At 38.8% G+C, this 18094-nt stretch overlaps 1 protein-coding gene across 3 annotated transcripts in view; it reads right to left on the bottom strand.

Annotated features, from left to right (window-relative positions):
• Positions 1–305: 305 nt before the first annotated feature.
• kif18a (kinesin family member 18A) overlaps positions 306–18094 on the bottom strand; it is a 39043-nt gene continuing 21254 nt past the window's right edge. For all 3 annotated transcript variants that reach the window (XM_079604627.1, XM_079604626.1, XM_079604628.1), the window contains exons 7-18: positions 17798–17974; positions 17587–17661; positions 17344–17444; positions 13966–14128; positions 13162–13326; positions 7314–7435; positions 6875–7113; positions 5902–5961; positions 1909–2251; positions 1710–1802; positions 1495–1598; positions 306–830 (exon numbers count right to left, since the gene is read on the bottom strand). In XM_079604627.1, the coding sequence (XP_079460753.1) occupies positions 691–830; positions 1495–1598; positions 1710–1802; positions 1909–2251; positions 5902–5961; positions 6875–7113; positions 7314–7435; positions 13162–13326; positions 13966–14128; positions 17344–17444; positions 17587–17661; positions 17798–17974 (1782 nt within the window). In that variant the 3' untranslated portion in view covers positions 306–690. The remainder of the gene's footprint in view (positions 831–1494; positions 1599–1709; positions 1803–1908; positions 2252–5901; positions 5962–6874; positions 7114–7313; positions 7436–13161; positions 13327–13965; positions 14129–17343; positions 17445–17586; positions 17662–17797; positions 17975–18094) is intronic.

The raw sequence follows: 18094 nt of genomic DNA, 5'->3' as shown, positions 1-18094 counted from the left end.
TCAATTATAGTACCGATAGTTGTAAATTCCCTAGAAATATAAAAAAACCCCCCTGTTCTTAATTTGAGTTGTTACCAGTCAGAGCAACAGCTACATTACTGTTACAAAGTAAGTTTAAAACTATTACAAAGCAAATAGTGTAACCAGGTGGCCAAAAGATTGGCTAGTTTAGAGAATTTCCAAATATTGTCCATTATTCCTGAATTTTCTGGCTTTGTGGGTATAATGACAATGAATTAAAACAAATAATTTAAAATTTAGTTCAATAAAATACACTGTGAATATTTCTTAATTGATTTATTTTTAATCAGTCACGAAATAGAAACACAGTTGACCTCTAAATGGAGCATTTTTTTATTAAAACATTTAAAAAGGGGAGAACATTTAGTGAGTAATTTAGTGGCAAAATAAAACCAGGTTTCTTTACAAGACCCGAACATCAATTAATACTTTAATGTGTGCTTCATATTAGGCTGGACAACTTTTCTACACACATACATACTTAAAACATTAACAAAAAAAATCCAGTTTCCTAGAAATAATTAAGCACAAATACCTGTTCCTCCAACTCTAAAAACTTTAAAAAACACATTCCCTTTTTACATATTTTGTACATCAACTCTAATGAGAAAGAAGTCTGTGAGGCCAGTGTATGAGAAAGCGGCGGCTTTAATAGCGAGTGGAAACCTCTCACATCCTCTTGGTGACTTTTTTAAAGAGTGCAGCGGGCCCCATTGAGCTCAACTTGGACTTCCGCTGGTCAGGCTGATGGAGGTTTCCCTCAGATACACTCCGTACTACTCTTCGGCTTGGCTCATTCTCCGAAGATACTAGATGCAGAGAAAGAGAACAGACAGAGTATAAAGATTATAAAAAGAAAAACTATTTGAAGTTGTAATATATCACAATATGCTTTACTGCATTTTTGATCAAATAAATGCAGCCTTGGTGAGTCTCCAAACTTTTGAACAGTGGTTTAACAAACAAAGCAACTGTTTACTCCCTTAATTTGCTTAATCAGCATATGTAATTAATTAAATTAATTTTTAACCGAATGAAAGGCTTAGCATTTTGCCTTATTTTCTTGTCATTTTCTTGGTCATTTAATTTAATAGGAGCAGCTCCCCAAAAATGTGGCAAAAATCACTGCAATGCACGGCCTCTAATGGCTTATTACTTTATGAAACTGGGGTAAATTCAGCCAAATCATGGCATTATATTACTAAGGAGAAAGAAAGCGCAAGAGCCATTGGGAGTGGGAGGAGGAGATTGTGCGCTCCTGGCTGTGCGCCTGACATTCTTTCACAGCTGTCAGCCGGCCCACCCATTACACTATTACAATACTTTACCAAACATAATGGATTATGTGAGGACTTCATAAATGGAATATAATAAGACACACTTATGTTCCACTTCCAAGATACAAATGGAGAGCCCATAGAGGGTAACTATTAACTTTTAACTATTTTTCTGCATTTAGAATAGCATACTAACCTCCAAAACGTCGAATTCGCAGTGGTTTAGACTGGTTGCAGGGATCTCTCTTTATGCGCTTGGGTTCTGCGGCCTGAGAACTTTCTTCGTTTCCAAGGTTGGAACTGGTACAAACAGACACAAAGTGAGATTTTGGAAAACACCAAGAGTGCAAAATGTCAAGGCAGCAAGATTTTAAACGGCTGTAGCGAACAGTTCCAACAATAAACACGCACCAGATGAACTTGCGCTTGACCTGAGCAGCTGAGGTCATGGCCATGTAGGACGGTTTGGATCGTCGAAGGTCCAATAACGATGGGATCTGCAACCTAGGAACCAATTGGAGAGAAACGCATTTACGGCAGCCAAAACAGAACTACCTAGTTCACTTTAACATCCGCATTATTAAACCATGCAAATGACAGTATGTGGTACCTTTTAGCTGGCTCATTCCCGTTGTTAGCACGTAGTGCCTGGAGTGTTGTGTGGCCAGGGGGCTCGGGTGATAGGATGACTGTGGCATTACTGCCCGACGGGTCCTCGTTGTGACCGATGTCGATAGTGGAGTTTGGATCAAAGGTGTTGGAGGCGTGCGGTTGCCCCTCAGGAGTGTACTGCAGCAGGAACATGCCCTCCTGCCTTAAGACCTCCTGAAGGGCAGGAGGGTAATGGGACAGCGCAGGAATGGGCCCAGCCTCATCTGGGTTCTCAGAAGACACAGAAAGCTTCCTCCTGATTGGTTTTTTAGGAGGACATTCAGCCTCTGCCTCCTGAGGGCCTGAAAGAGAAAGAAAGCACAAAATTCACCAGCTTTATTGGAAGACATCACCAAATGGAAAAGGCCATGTGATATAATGATTATTTCTAAGTCAAAGCTGAATTGTCAACAACATTATCAGAAATGTTTAAAACAGTTGCTATTTTAAAAACAGGTAACGATTGTTCTTAACGAACAAGTGAAGTGCTCAAACTTGTTTGATTTGACACACATGAACTTCACTACAACATTTGCCAATGTCAGTCCTTGGATTTTTTTGTTTTTACTTATGTTTTTAGACTTGAAAAAAAAAGTGTAAAGAAAATTAGAGGGAACAGACAGACATACTGTAGTTAGATAGAGATACACAGAGGTTAGACAGATAGTTATACAGTTGGATGGATAGATCAATATCGAGAGAGAGATAGACAGATAGATAGATATAGATAAACTGAAGGATAGACAGACAGATATGCAGTTGAATAAAGATAGATAGGCAGACCTGTTGTCACTTACCACAAATGATAAAAAAATGCACAATTTTTATCAAAGTGAAAGTTTGAAGGAGAATAAATTATAGCACTATATTACAAACAGTAATGCAACAAACTCGCATTCTAAATCTGAGCGGTTTCCTTTTTTGTATTAAATACACCCTGTCACCAATTTTTTTTCATAAAGTGGTGGGGACAAAATTGGTCATAGTAAAAAGTGTTGGGGCCAATAATGTTTGAATGAATCCTGACCAACACAAGTAACTGGGTATGTTATAATATTACTCAGTTATAGTAATCTGACTTATAAGGCGCATTCCTGGACACAAAGCTCACACACACACAATCATTTTACAAGACTGATACAAATACACAAACATTATTTCCTCAAAAAACAGTGATAATTTAATCCACGCTTGTCAAGCGAGAGTTCGTGTGTTTGTAACACATCAAGAGCGGTATGTTGTTAAAGAGCAGGTTCTTTTACTCAGTCAAGACAGACAGTATGTGCATGTGTGTGCCGGTGGGTGTATGTGGGTAGGGAAGGCAAGGGAGGCTCCAGGAAGCTGTTGGAGGGGTCTGACGTTGGATATTGAGTGGTGGAGTATGCCGGAGCACGTCGCAGTCTGGCCGCACACTGACTCACACGATGCAGAAAAGCGAGGGAGAGAAAGACACTGCGGCTGCATCTTAAGCGTTCTTGACCAATCGCAATGCTTCAGAGCTCCTGCTGGTTAAACTGTTGACACACAGCCATCTCTCCTTCTCTCTGAGTCAGTGCTGATTCTCAGAAATCTGGATTGCATGGGAGAGGACCTGACATCCTGTTAATGACTAACTAGACTCACTTTTTTAGCAAAATAAAGTTTGAGAACTAAAAAAAACGCCTCTTCTGAAACTCTTACTGAACGCACTTTGCTTTGACGGCCTCTCGAAGCCAGCAGCTATAGCGCACAGGCGATATAACTTCATTTGAGAGGCACGGGATGATCAGGTGACAAAGCAGAGAAAAAAAGAAGAAAAAAAGGATGGGAGAGGATGGGCGGCAGACAGTGATGTATGGCCCAGAGCGGAGGCAGAGGAATAGGTGCGATCAGTAATTGGTGGCAGAGTGCTTTGGGTGGTGTGTTTTTGGCTGGTGGGATTAAAACATGCATGAAGCGCTATTTCTGGAGGAAGCCACTGCGGATTAGGGTCGCCTGGCTCTCGCTCTCTCATTGCTTGCTCTCTTTTTATTGCAGAATTGTCCTCGCCCAATCCAGGCGCGTTTCATACTATATGTAATAGCTCCCCCCTCCCTGCACCGAGCAATGATTTTATGAATGAAATTCAGAAGGGCGGAGGGTCGGCGCTACTGAAAGTGGCTAGACGTAGATGGCGAGGTGAGGAGACAGACAATGGAGATGGAAAGACTGATTGATTAAAAAATAAGGAGCACACAGATAAAAACATACAGAAACATGAAAGAAAAGAGTGAAGAGAGGAGGGAGAACGTAAAGAAACCGACAACAGACTGCAAAGTCTGAGAGGCAGGGGCGGCAGTCTCGTGCGCGTTGACACGTGACCCCTCCTGCTTCTGTCCTCTATTCCATCACTATTTTCCACCCTTTCACGCTCTCGCTCCCTCTCTCCACCGAGCACTTGAGCACGAGTGCAGAGACAGTATCGTCATGAAGCACGTCGATGGTGGGGGTGGGGCGGAGGTTCATTCATAACCCTCTCTTTGAATCTCTGTATCTCTTTCAGTTCCTGCAGACAGGGCTCCATCTCTATTGTCTTTAAAGAAGGGAACGCAGAGCAGGACTAACTGAACACAGCTTTTATTTCCTGCTGCATGAATGCCAGAAGAACTTGTTCACATAAGTGTGAACCTTGAAAATAAGCATCTCTTTTTAAAACAGCAGCAAATGTATTTGGATGCCAATCTGAAAACGTTGCATCACATTCACAAAAATAGGATAGAACAGTTACACAAAAATGAATGGAAAACCTGTGTAGGACACGTAGTCTAAACTAAAATCTGTCTAAAGGGAATAAATGCTTTATTTCATGGTTAGAACAATAAAGGAACGTAGAGGTCATGAATATTGCATTTATTTGCTAAGTGCCGAAAATGAAACCTTGCAGAGCCAGCGACTAGTTCGTCCTTGGAATAGCTCAGTGGAGCAGACTGGGAACTTGTAAACGAGTTTTTTCCCCAGCGGACTGATAAAAACCTGCACACCATTTTTTTTCTTGAAATATGCATCATATTTTACGTTTCTTTTGAGGCAGCAAACAAATCATTATTCATCATTTTCAAAAAGCTCCATTTCCTTCCACTGAAAATGAACTTTTTATACTGTCCTGACCTGGTCAAATCCCATATGGTGTTTGAAATTAATCATTCAAATTTAAACAACCATTGGACGGGGAGGGGGAGAAGGGGGGTTGCGGGTAAAAAATAAACAAACACCCCAATCTCCTTGTCAAAGATGAATAATTATAGACATAGGAAATTTGTTTCTAATAAATATAATGTTCGACAATGCAAAATATTCCAAATACTATCAATGCAGAAGTTTACGATATTTTATCTAAACATAATTCTTAACAGTATCCGTCTGTTTTCCCCCACTTCCCTCTTTTTCTTTCTTGCAGGTCTCTGTATTTTCCTGAAATGTGTGTATTTCCCACAGCGTGTCTCAATCAAATGAGGAACACCTGTTCTGCAGCAAATATCATTACTCTCCATTTACTGAGCAATAACTCACCACTCCTATTTCCCAAAGCTTTCCTCTATTCCTTTTCCCCTTTCTCCCACCCCCCAATTTCCCACCCCTAAAAGATTGTTTTTGTATTTCATTGTGTGAGTATGGAGAATGTCAAGCAACTCTGTCTGTTCCCAAGCTAAAATAAAATAATTTGCATAATTATCATTGTAAAACTGACACTGATATGGATTTGGCTATTAGTAAAGCACTATTTTATTTTAATGCTTACATGGAAAATTATAAAGAATCAACATAATAAAAGGGGACTATTTTAAACAAAGCTAGTTTGCAAAACCTCAAAGCCTTAAAAATTGTGCTGTCAGTATGAGCAATGTGAAAGATTGGGGCAGCTGGATTGATGTCTTAAGCAGAGTATGTTGAAGCAGACCATGGAGAAAAATGGCGGAGACAGAGATGAGTTTACCTTGAGATGAGTGTGTTGGTCTGAGACGCTGTGAGGTTCGGCGTGCGTGTTTCTCTGAGCCTGAGTGAAGAGAATGCATTGTTATTCATTTGAGCTGGTCCTTTCCATCCAATCCAGCATATACATCACACAGGAACTAAACACATCTTAAATCAAGACGCATACATCTGTCAACGTTCACACAATGCAGATCACATTACACCGACACGGAAAACAGTAAATCACAAAGCAGACATAAAATGAGATCGCTATGAGGCGGCTGTATGACACAAATGAGATGGCTCCTCTTGGAAACAGGAAGTTTGCTGACATTATCCTTGTGGATTATTTCCTTACATCCTCAACTGAGGACATTACCACAAAACAGGAGAGATAAATAGCATTTTAAACAAGATCTCATTTTTGTCACACAGAGGTAATTGTTTTGTAAGAAAAAAAAGAAACAAAGATATAGAAATAAATCAACATAATAAAATAAAAATAAAAAACACAGACACACAACAAATCTGTAGTTTGGCCTGATGGTTACAGTCCTGGTGTTAATCTGCTAAAAAGAATGCTAATGCTCATTATGATTGTCTGCATCAACTAAATGTTATTGAAATGGCACATTTTGCACTGCAGTTGCAGAGTTTGGGGTCTCTTTTTGAATTGGGTTCAATGTTTTTTAGTCTCTTTTGCTTATACAGTAAAAACAAATATTGTGAAATATTCCAAATTTTATATTATTAAAATTTTATTATATTTTTATATATTTTTGTGGAAACGGTAATCAATTTTTTCAGGATTCTTTGATAAATAGAAAGTTCAAAAGATCAGCATATTTACTGTTTAATGCATCCTTTCTGAATGAAAGTTAATTTCTGAACAGTAGTGTACTTTTAAGTCAGACATTGTGGGTTAGCTTACTCGCTGTTAGGTGAAAAGCTTTATAACACCAGTTTGAAGTACGATGATGAGAGATTTCACTCACTGCATGGCGTGTTCTGCTGAGACACGAGGTGTGAGAAAGACAGGATGGGCTGTAGATGAGTGCTTTCTGTGCCACCATCATCCCTCTCCTCTGCTTTCTCCTGGTCTGCCCAGACCACACCTCTCTCCCTATGGACCAGGCGCTCTAGCTCCTCCCACTCAGCGTCATCTGTGGCAATGCTAGCGGCCTTCAACGCCAGGTGCTGTCGACGGCAGGTGGACAGCAGGGCGTTCACCAACCTGACAGGACAGGTGGAGAGCAAGTGTGATATAATTGAATGATACAGATGGAGGCATTTACATTGCAAATTTCAAATTAATCTGAACACAAAGAACTTTCTACAAAGAACATTCCCACAAACACACTCAGATGCAGGGTGACTAAGTTCAAAATCATGAAACCTGGTGCATAACCTCTATGAGTGTTGACTGACTCATACTTGTGCGTGTGCGTGTTTTCCTGGTCTTGAACACTGATGAGGTGGCCTGTGTGCTTGATGTGTTGCTGAAGGTCAGAGATCTGCAGCTGCAGCTGATGGCACTGCAGTTCTTTTTTCAGCTCCTGTATGCAAAAACACATCTTAACAAAGAAAAACGCAACAATCCTTACTGCAACCTCAGAAGCTCCTTTCTAGTCCCTTGAAATGAATTGGGCAAGAGTACACCAAAATCATTTAACATCGTGATTTCAATACCACAAACTGGTGGGCTACATTAGATCTATAACATTAGATCTCATTCTGAACAAAGGAAAAAAAAAAAAAAAAAAAAAAAAGCAATCTAGCCTACTTAAAAAACAAGGAAAAATTATTTTTGATAATTTTGACATATACCAATATAACAGTACACAGAAATAAATAGCAATATTTGTATTCATCTTTTTACTAAACATTTTAATAAGGCATGTAGAATTAACATGTTAAATTAAGCAACTAAAGTAAAATCATAGGCTTATGTTTTACAATATGAAAAAAAAACTATAATACTATGCTTTTGTCCAACTCGTCTTTATAAATATTATAATTGTTTTATAATATTAAAATACTGTTTTCAGCAAATATTGATTAGTTTTTTTTACTGACATCCATCATTTTTTCTAAATGATAAACTTAAACTGATTGATGCCAACAACTTTAAGCAGAGTTATGAATTAACAATTTGTAAAATAACAACTAATTTTTGTCTTTTATGAGACTTAAGTTTAAACTTATTTTCTTTAAAAACAAGTGAAGGGGGGGGGGGGGGGGGGGGGGAGAGGAGAGGGAGTCTATTTAAGTTATGCTATTTAAAGGGATACTTCACCTCTGGAAAGATGAATGTGTATTTAAAATGGGTCATTTATGTAGTAGAAATGTGAAATTATTTTTTAATTTGGAGCCTGTATTCATGTGGATGAAAACAACAACTCCCAGAATTCACTTGCTTCGCTGCCCTACGAGGCCACTCCCAAGCCACGCCTACCGGTAAGAGCGCAGTAACAGTTAAACAACAAGGCTAGGCTACTAGTGAGTCTCCGTGACAAGTCTGCCCGGGATTTCGAGATCACCAAACATGTCCGGGATTCGGCTTTTGCGTTCTACAGTAGCCATTCATTGGGTTTACTGTGGCGAGCAGGACGAGACTGACGGCCGCGGGAGAACGACGCGAGGCCGGTGGCGTGATTACTGATGAGTGGCACCTGTTAGACGCACTGGTCTTGTATCTCTCACGGAGGAGCGGGAATTTTCTTAGCAATGTTAAAACGCACATCAACCCATCACTTGTTTAGCGTTCATGTAAACACTGAATTCATTCCGATTGGTGAATCTGAATGTAGTTAGATTGAAACAAAAGGTGTGCATGTAAAATACAGGCATGAAAACAGGTCAGGGGTAAAAAAGGTGAGAAGGATGCGGCATATCCCCCCCCCCCCCCCCCCCCCCAAAAAAAAATGAAACAACAACAACAAAAAAAACAACTTGTAATCTGCATTGGCATTGTAGTAGGCTACCAGTGTTTCTCACAGGATTTTTGGATCACTGTGATGAGTGGTCCTCTGCCACTCTAGGGGGGTTCGGGGGCATGGTCCCCCGTAAGAAAATTTTGTGCTTTTTAATGTGAAATTCATCAATCTGGTGCAAATTAAACAAAGAAAATTTCAAAACTCTTTTAGTTACAGTGTCTGTCTACATTACTACTACAATAATAGTTATAATATTAATCCCATGATAGTAATAGCCATATAGCCTATTGTAAAACAAATGCACTGAAAAATAAAGGAAACTTTCATAATTAGTTTTGTACTAATTTCTATACTTGAAAGAGTATATTTCTATACTTCACATTAAAGATGTGATTGGGCTAGCCCAGTGTCAATCAAGAAAAGAACCAATGGGCCGCTGATCTACGTATTTCATCGGGTCTCAGAGAAAAAAAACTATTTACTACTACTATTTATCCCAAAAATGCCCCAAACCAGTCGTCTGTATGATAATCTGAAACAAGCACTGGTGAGCCGTTGTCCTGCTTCACTTCACAGATGCTGAGTGAAAGGAGAATTATAGAATGAAAGGATATTCATTTATATGACACTTTATTAATCAGGAGAACAGCTTGTTCAGCGCGTCATACGTCGTCCTTTCAGTTTCGGTTTTCAATCGATCAAGTTTTTTCACGTTCTCTCGATAAACCACCCCTTTCAATCCGATCGAAATAATTTGTAATAGAGCTGACACTTTGAGTTTTTAACGGGTTATGTTAAAGCCCTACTTGTTATGTTTTTATAAAATATCTATAGTGAATGCATTATCATATCACCGTATTATTTACCGCCATGCAACTGCGAGCCACAAATTAAAGCTTGGCGAGCCGCATGAGGCTCGCGAGCCGCGCAATGAATACTTGTTCCTGCTCGCTCAGCGCTCACGGCGCCCGCGCCCACTCGCGATATTATCTCGCCCACTTCTATGTCAAAATAAAAAATAATGACATTGGCAACATCGCTGTCTGTATCTGACAGGACAGTTAACATTGTAAGCTAACTTACCTCAGGCTTGCTTTCCGACGTGCGGTTCTTTGTTCGGCAGTGTGTCCAGTTCTCAGACTCGCGGTGTAAAAGACTTTGAAAACATTTCTGCCCTAACGTTACTCTGACTCGTATTGGCTGTCATGTTTCGGCATTCGGAATGATGATTGTTTTTTAAAGCTTATAGTTTTGTAAAGTTTATGGTAACTTTATAGGGGATAAATGCTGGCCTCGACCTCGAACACCCCCCCCCCCCCCCCCCCCCCTAAAATATTTTCTCATCGGATCTGCACAAATCACGTAGGTGACCCTTTTAGGTTTTAAAACGGCGAATTTCGCCGAAAGGTGAGGAGTTTTCATGCCTGAAAATAAGGAAAAGCGACTATAGAAAGCAAAAGCCGAAAAAGAGGATGGTAACCCCTACTACTCCGCTTTCTCCACAGAATAAGAACCTGTTAGCTTAGCTTCCAAATAAAAGATGGCTGAGACTATTTGTACATTCTGTGAGTGAGATCCCTCCCTCTTTGGGCGGGCTGAAAACATGCGGATCTAGTGCCTTCTACTGGCTGTAGTTTTTTAGCCTCTGGCCAAAAAAGCATCCGATGACGCAAAATGACGATTTTTGCGTCATCGGAGGATTTTTTACATACAAAAAATACATCAATCTCTCGTCTCAGGGGGATATGAGAGAGGGAAGCACGGTAATTCGAAATTACTACAGGTTTTCTACTGATACAAAGCTTAATGCCAAATCTTGAAGTATCCCTTTAAGGCAATGACAAGCTATTTAAGAAATGGCCAAAAACCATGCATTAAATTCATATTTACAATGCAATTTTACATTGTCAATGCAAATTATATATATATATATTAGATGACAAATTTTAATAGAATGTCAAGCTCAGGAGTGGGACTCTCGTGGCTTTCTGGGCGAAGAGAACGACAAGATTAAACCACCTCATCTATGCGCTATAATGAGAAAAACAACAAAGGCAAGACACTACAAAAATGATGAAACGGCTTAGATGTTGTTTTTTAGTCTAGCTCCTTGTTTTCTTTCTGTCTCACTGAAAATGCACCTTCTGAGGAGTCTTCTACCCCCCTCTGACGCAAGAAAACGCAAAACAGCAGAGCACAGAACATTTGACGGGCGGGTGCGTCACTACTCCGTTCTACTTCCAGGAAAAGAAAAAAAAGAAAAAACAGGAGAGCAAAAAGAGAGCGAGAAAAGAGGTGTGGATTTAGGTAAGCAGCTGTAGGGAGTGATAAAGGAAAAGCATTGATTTTTCTTTTATTAAGACATCCTCTGGTGGGGAAACAGAGAGAAGAGCTAAAAGAGGGGTGAAAGAGACACAGCGATGGTCACAGTGCCTATCAAAGGGCCACAAATAAGGGAGAAAACAAAGATTACACAATATTCTACGCTTGTCCAATAAAACCAATGGCGATTTTTTATAGTCTGTTGATGAATGTCTGCCTCCTACATGCAGACAGATTAACAATGTGCATTGCCGCAAAAAATTTCAATTGTTTCAGAAGAATGCGACCTGCTCAGGTACATGAAGATATAGAGATACAATTTATGCCATGTCTTCTAAACCTCTTTAAGTGCAGTTGGCTGTCTGATGAGCTCAAAGAAGTGCTTCAGAAGAGCAGTGCTATACAGGGCCTCAGAGGAGTATGTCTGCCTCAGACATCACAACACTGCAGACTGGCACCCTAGAGCTTCACTGCTCAGGTAGAAAACATGAAAACATTCAATAATGGCATTTCCAAATGGATAACAGACCAAGGCTGTCCAGTCTGAGGCTGAAATGAGCCCTCAAAGAAATATCACAGCAAGCTGAAGGACAAAAAAAAACAACATATCTGTTGCAGGAGTAGGCGGTATGACAAATTCTTATATCACAATATATGATACAGCTATTTTTTGCTGCAAATTCAAACCCAAAATGGCTTTAATATTACATAAACATGAAGTAAATGTCTATTTTTCAAGAGTCTAGAGATTTGATAAAGATTAAAGAGAGGCATAACTCATTTGATTTACTTTTTTAAAACTGGAAAGAAACCTTCTGAAGGTAAGATAATTCATAACAAATCTCCATCAATGCACAAGCAGATTCATATTACAAAACTAGATTAAAAAGTTTGTCGAGACAAACTTTAAGTTGGCTTGAGAAAGCCGGACTAGGAAGTTTGAAGAAGTTTAAAGTAGTTTGAGATTACGGTAGATAGGTTAGAAAAAAATGAAAGATTAGTTCAAAAGAAAGATTAATTATTAGTTAGAAAGAGACAAAGTTAGATAGATTAGAAAGAAAGATTGAAGAAGTTTTAAAAGTTTGAAGGTTTTCAGTTTAGAAATATTAGAACGGCAGCTAATTGAGTCTAATGAGCCTCAACTGTCAAAAATTGTATTTAGTTTGGAGTTAGAATGAAAGAAAGAAAAAGAGAGAGAAAGAAAGGGAAAGAAAGAAAGAAAAGAGAGAGAAAGAAAGAAAGGGAAAGAAAGAAAGAAAAAGAGAGAGAAAGAAAGAAGGGAAGACTAGTTCGAAATAATGATTAGTTAAATAGACAGATAAAAATAGTCAGATAGATAGATAGATAGATAGAAGTCAGAAATAAATAAAGATAGTTTGTACCAAAGTTTGAAGAAGTTTTAAAAGTTTGAAGGTTTTTAGTTTAGAAATATTAGATAGAACGGCAGCTAATGGGCCTTTCCAACTGTCAAAATTTAAATTTAGACAGTTGAAGTTTGAATAGTCTTGGCTCAATTTGAACATTCCACAATGAAAGTCTATAGGATTTTTCCGAGTTTTGGTCAGCAATTTTAGGAAAACCGTAAACTCGAGTTTGGTGGATGTAGCTTGAACAGTTTAGGAGGAGGAGTGTGGAGAAATTTAGTCTAATAATGATAATAATCTTAAGTACAATATCAGTATGTTGGCTCTTCCAAGCCAACTTAACTAAGCTAAAACATAAATCAATCTAGTCAGGGGTCATTCCCACAGAAGGCCTTTTGACAATCCACTGAGCCGCTTTTCCATTATGTTTCTTTGTAAACACGGGCTAGACGGACGTGTTTGATGATCGTGTTTGATGATTGTGTTCGTGTATTTTGCAGCAGTTTGTGCATGACACTGTATTCTAAAAAAAAAAACACATCACTCATGTGTGAAGTGTATGCTACTTTTCTGGTTGGCCTCTACTGGTTGACATTTCTACAACAGCATGTATATCGCCCATGCAGCTCTAATCTGAAGTAAAAGTGACCCAGCCCTGACCTCTGGAGTGTGACCTTCATGTCCGAGCAGCTTCATCTCATTTTCGATGCGGTGAAGCCATCCCTCGTTCTCCTGGAAGTGCTTTTCACTCTCCAACAAGCGTTTCTGCAAGTGCTCCTGGTGAGACTTCAAGGAGGCCAGTTTACGCTCATATTTACAGGTGGCCTAAAACAAACAAACAAATGACTAAAACAGAGTTCACACACATACTGAACAAATAATTTCTAAGAATCTTCATGATTACTGGATAAGGATTTCTAAAAAAAAAAAATCTATATACAGCCATTTCTTGCCATTTTAAACAATTAGAAAATTATATTTCCACTACAAACATTTCTATGATTTGAAAATAATAAAGAAAGAACATTTTTAGGTTTTGAAATTTTTAAATTACTTTTCCAGGGCTAAATGTTTTTGAAACCGAGAATCAAGGTAATTTTAAGTTTTCAAAACGTTAAGGGTCAGTAAGATTTTTTAAATGTTTTTGAAAGAAGTCTCTTATGCTCACAAAGGCTGCATTTATTTAATTAAATAGAATCAAAACAGTAATATTGTGAAATTTTAATATCACTTAAAATATCTGTTTTAAAAGTCATTTATTCCTGTGATTTCAAAGTTGAATTTTCAGCACCCTCTCCAGTCTTCAGTGTCACATGATCCTTCAGAAATCATTCTAACATACTGGTTTGAGGTTAAAGGAGCCTTTCTGGCTATTATCAATGTCTTAAGGGAAGGTAGTGTATCTAGCCATTCCGCTGCTTGAGTTTTAAACAACCGTTTATGTGTGTGAATCAGTGTTGTTACCCTTTCGGCCCTGTTGTCAGGAAAGAAGATCAGGCTCTGCTGATGCCACAACTCCCTGTGTCTCATAGTCAACCTGCTTTCATTCAGCTGCTTCTCCATGTCCAGATGCTCTTTACGGACCTGCAGACGTGCTGCAAACACACTTCGCAGGGTCTCAGACACCCTGCGCAAACACAAAAAGCACACAGACATTAGACACAGTCACCTATACTGGCTGTATACGTTCTGTGTAGGAAAAGTTTCCTGGTGGCTAATGCATATATTCCAACACACAAAAGCGGCATGTCACCATGATTTCCTATCCTCTGTACAGTATATATAAATTAAATAATGATAAAACATTTTTTTGGAACTGCGGCAGAGTGATAAACGCCAATAAAGAGCCAGAAAAAAAACTAAAATACAAAAAGCAGCTTAAAATAAAATTAATGGAATATTGTGGTTTAAATAAACTAGTGCAAAACAGCATCTGCTGCTGGTTATCAGAAAATAATGTTGACTAAAAATCAGACGAATGTGTGCATAGTAATACATTTACAATAAAAAGATCAGCAGTTGACATAATAGCCTGTGGAAAAGTCAACAACATTGTTAAACAAAACATTCAGCAGGCCACAATAAAACAATGATGGCACTCCATTATTTTCTGATTTAGTTCCTCAGTACACCGTCATTCAAAAACTTGGGGTCAGTAGGAATATATATATATTTTTTAATTAATACTTTTATTCAGCAAGAGTGCTTTAAATGGATCAAATGTGACAATAAGGATTGATACAAAGAGAGAGATAGAAAAATAATAATAATATTAAGTGCCACATAAATTTTCAACATTGATTAAAAAAACAAAAATGACTGAGCACTAAATAAGCATATTAGAATTTCTGAAGTATCATGTGATACTGAAGACTGGCATAATGACTGCTGAAAATAGAAAACAGTTCTTTTAAATTATAGCATTTCGCAATATTACTGTTTTCCTGTATTTTTAATCAAATAAATACAGCTTTAAATGCATACACCTTTTTGGAAAATTATGGAATCACCACACTTAGGATGTTGTTCATCCAGCTTTTTTTATTTTATAGCAAACAAACAAATCATAGATATGACCATTTATTTTTTCAATTTCTTGCTTCATGAAACGTACATCAAACAACTTCATATACATTTTTTATTAATGGCATGCCTTTTTCCAGATGAAATGGAGGGAAAAAGTATGGAATCACTCAATGTTGAGGGAAAAAAAATGGAATCATCAGCTTTGAGGCATGGACTTCACCATTAAGCTGGTTCCAACTTTTTCAAAGAACGGTTGGCATATCAGCTTTGCAGGATTGAGCCTTATCTTGGACCATTTGTTTTTAAATTTCCACCCTAAATTTCAATTGGATTGAGATTTGCAGTGTTTGCTGGCCATGTCATTGAGTTGATATGCCTTTCCTGAAGAAAAAAACTTTAACGCTCTTTGCTCTGTGGCAAGATGCATTATCATCAGAAAAATGACTTCATCATCATCATCACCAAACCTATTTTCTATCGATGGTGTCACACCTGTGCATTGACTGTTAAAGGTACTGATTGCCATTTGCCCTGGTCCTTTACCTGACATGCAACTCATATCATAAATGCATTGGGAAATGTGTGTTTTCTTGAGGCAGTCATCTCGGTTTCATTAGAGCAGCACCAGACAAAAGTTATAAATTATCTCCTTGGTCACTGCAGATTCGTGATTCATCACTGATTATCACTTTCATCCAATCATCTACACTCCATCGTTGCAAATATTGACTCCTGTTTGACACCCTTTTTTCTCCATTTGTTTTGTGCATTTTCTATTTTCAAGGCACATTGCTTTGAGTTTTCTATTCTGGCACTTTGACGTCTTCCTTGGTCTGTCCGTATATTTTCCTATTCCTTTTATAACTTTATACAAGTTTATACTTGCACCACATTTTAGAAACACAGCTGACAAGGAAGCGGGAACAACCAACTTCTTTGCCAAAGTTGAAACTCCTTGTTTAAGGAGTCATGAAAACATTCTGGCTTCATGAAACATACCTCAAACAAATTCACTTACATTTTTTATTATTCATGTTACTTCAATTAAACAAGTCCAACAGCTCATTAAGGTGAGTAAGCACTTGAACATGCTATTGAACAAAACTTTTTTTTTGTGTCATATCTGTGATTTGTTTGTTTGCTATAAAGTATAAAATGCTTTATCCACCAAGTGTGGTGATTGCATAAATAATAATATAATATATTGCATGAAAAATATGTTTTCAGGGGAAAAAAACATTTAAAAATCTTACTGACCCCAAACTTTTGACCAGTAGAAAAACATGAAACACACGAACAGTTGGCCATGAGTGCATCCAATAATAACTGAGAAGATATCTCACCTCACGGCATCCTTTACTCTTCTGTTTAATACAGGCTAGCGCTAAAGGCCATCATGCTCTCATTCAAACACATTCTCCACTGAGAGCCTTCAATACTCCACACAGCCTTTTGCAACACAGTATACGGCACCTCAATGAAAGCGTTGAGATCTCACCTGAACTGTGTGTGGGCGGTATTAGTTTTGATTAAAATAAATAAAAATTTGTGAGAGAGTGCAGATGCTGTATTTGGGGCCATAATGTTGGTGCAGCGTGCCGACACTGCCAGACTCCTGCATTATTAATGCGGACAGGAGCACACCGCCCCTCCTTGCCGCTAAACACCTCTCTCCCTCGGCAAGTTGTGAATTCTGATGCCGGTGAATGAAACACGTAGGAGTGAGACTCATTCAGCTTTTCCCCCTCCACCCCCCCCCCCCCCCTCTCTATCCCTCCCACCCTTGCTATTTCCCTCTATCTCTCCTCCCTCCGCCTTTCCTTCATTTTCTCCCTCCCATCTACGGATGCTGCTGCGGTTTTTGCTGATGAGAACCACACACACACACACGCAGAGGGGTGGGGTGGCGGGATCTATCGCAAAACCGTGATACATTTTCTTTCCAAAACAAACAACTTAAAAAAGGAGAAAAAAAAAACTAATGTGAAAAATTAAAGAGGAAAACACAAAGCACAAGTCTCCACTCTCTGCTGGCCCTGATGAAAAATGCAGATGTAAGAAGACCTCCACCTGCGATGGTGTCTGGCTTTGTCCTGTGTACTCTTACTTATGAATAATTGAGACGTATTCAAAGTTTCAAAGGACAGCGTTAAAGAGCTGCACATCACACATGGCATAAAATAAACAACATCTAAACAAACAGAAACACAGGTCTCAAGCTGCATGCTGATGCCTGCAAATAGAGTTTGCTGTGTCGCATGAGTGCACACTTATGGACTGAACTCATACAACACGTGCACACACACAAGTGCTTACTTCTCAAATTCTGCTCTCCTCTGGATGGGGATTGGATTAAAGGCAGAAACCTCCACCTTCCGCTCTTCATACTCTTTGAGTTTCTGTTTCAGCATGACAATCTGCAAGCACACACACACACACACTCATTAGGCAAGCTAGTCTCATGTGCATTCACCTAACAAGAGAAGCAAACCAGATTTACAAAGTAAATAATTCCACATTAAGACGTGATTAAGATTCACCAAGTCTTATTTTTTTTACCTCTGCTTTCTGCTTTTCACAGATGATGGCATACTGTCCAATGTGACTGTCCAAGCTCATCACGTTACTCCTCAGCTGAAAAACAGTGAGAGAGAATCAGAAATACGATTTATATTATAATCACACTTTGATACAATCTTTGTTGGTGGTGAACTTGTGGGTTTGTTGGTTGAGGGACTGCTGAAGCGGTGCGTGTATGTGTAGGACTTACAGTGGATTTGATTTCCTTGGCGCGGTTGGCATATTTGAGAGTGTTGTGTGTATCTTCATAGGAGAGCGAGGATGGGCTGACGTTCGCGATCATCACAGTTCTGCAGTTTCCACCCAGAGAGTCTTTGAGGAGCCGTGTCAGCTTGCTATCTCGGTAAGGAATGTGCGTCTTCTTACACTGAGAATAAAAAACAAACAAAACCATAGAAAAATCAAATTCAAGAATATCACAAAGGGACATCAATGACACAAGACACAATGACTTAAAAACAAAACAGATACAGCTTTCTAAAACTAG

The sequence above is a fragment of the Phoxinus phoxinus genome, assembly GCF_949152265.1.
Source record: "Phoxinus phoxinus genome assembly, chromosome: 2".
NCBI lineage: Eukaryota > Metazoa > Chordata > Actinopteri > Cypriniformes > Leuciscidae > Phoxinus > Phoxinus phoxinus.
This window is presented reverse-complemented; position numbering and strand designations above follow the sequence as displayed.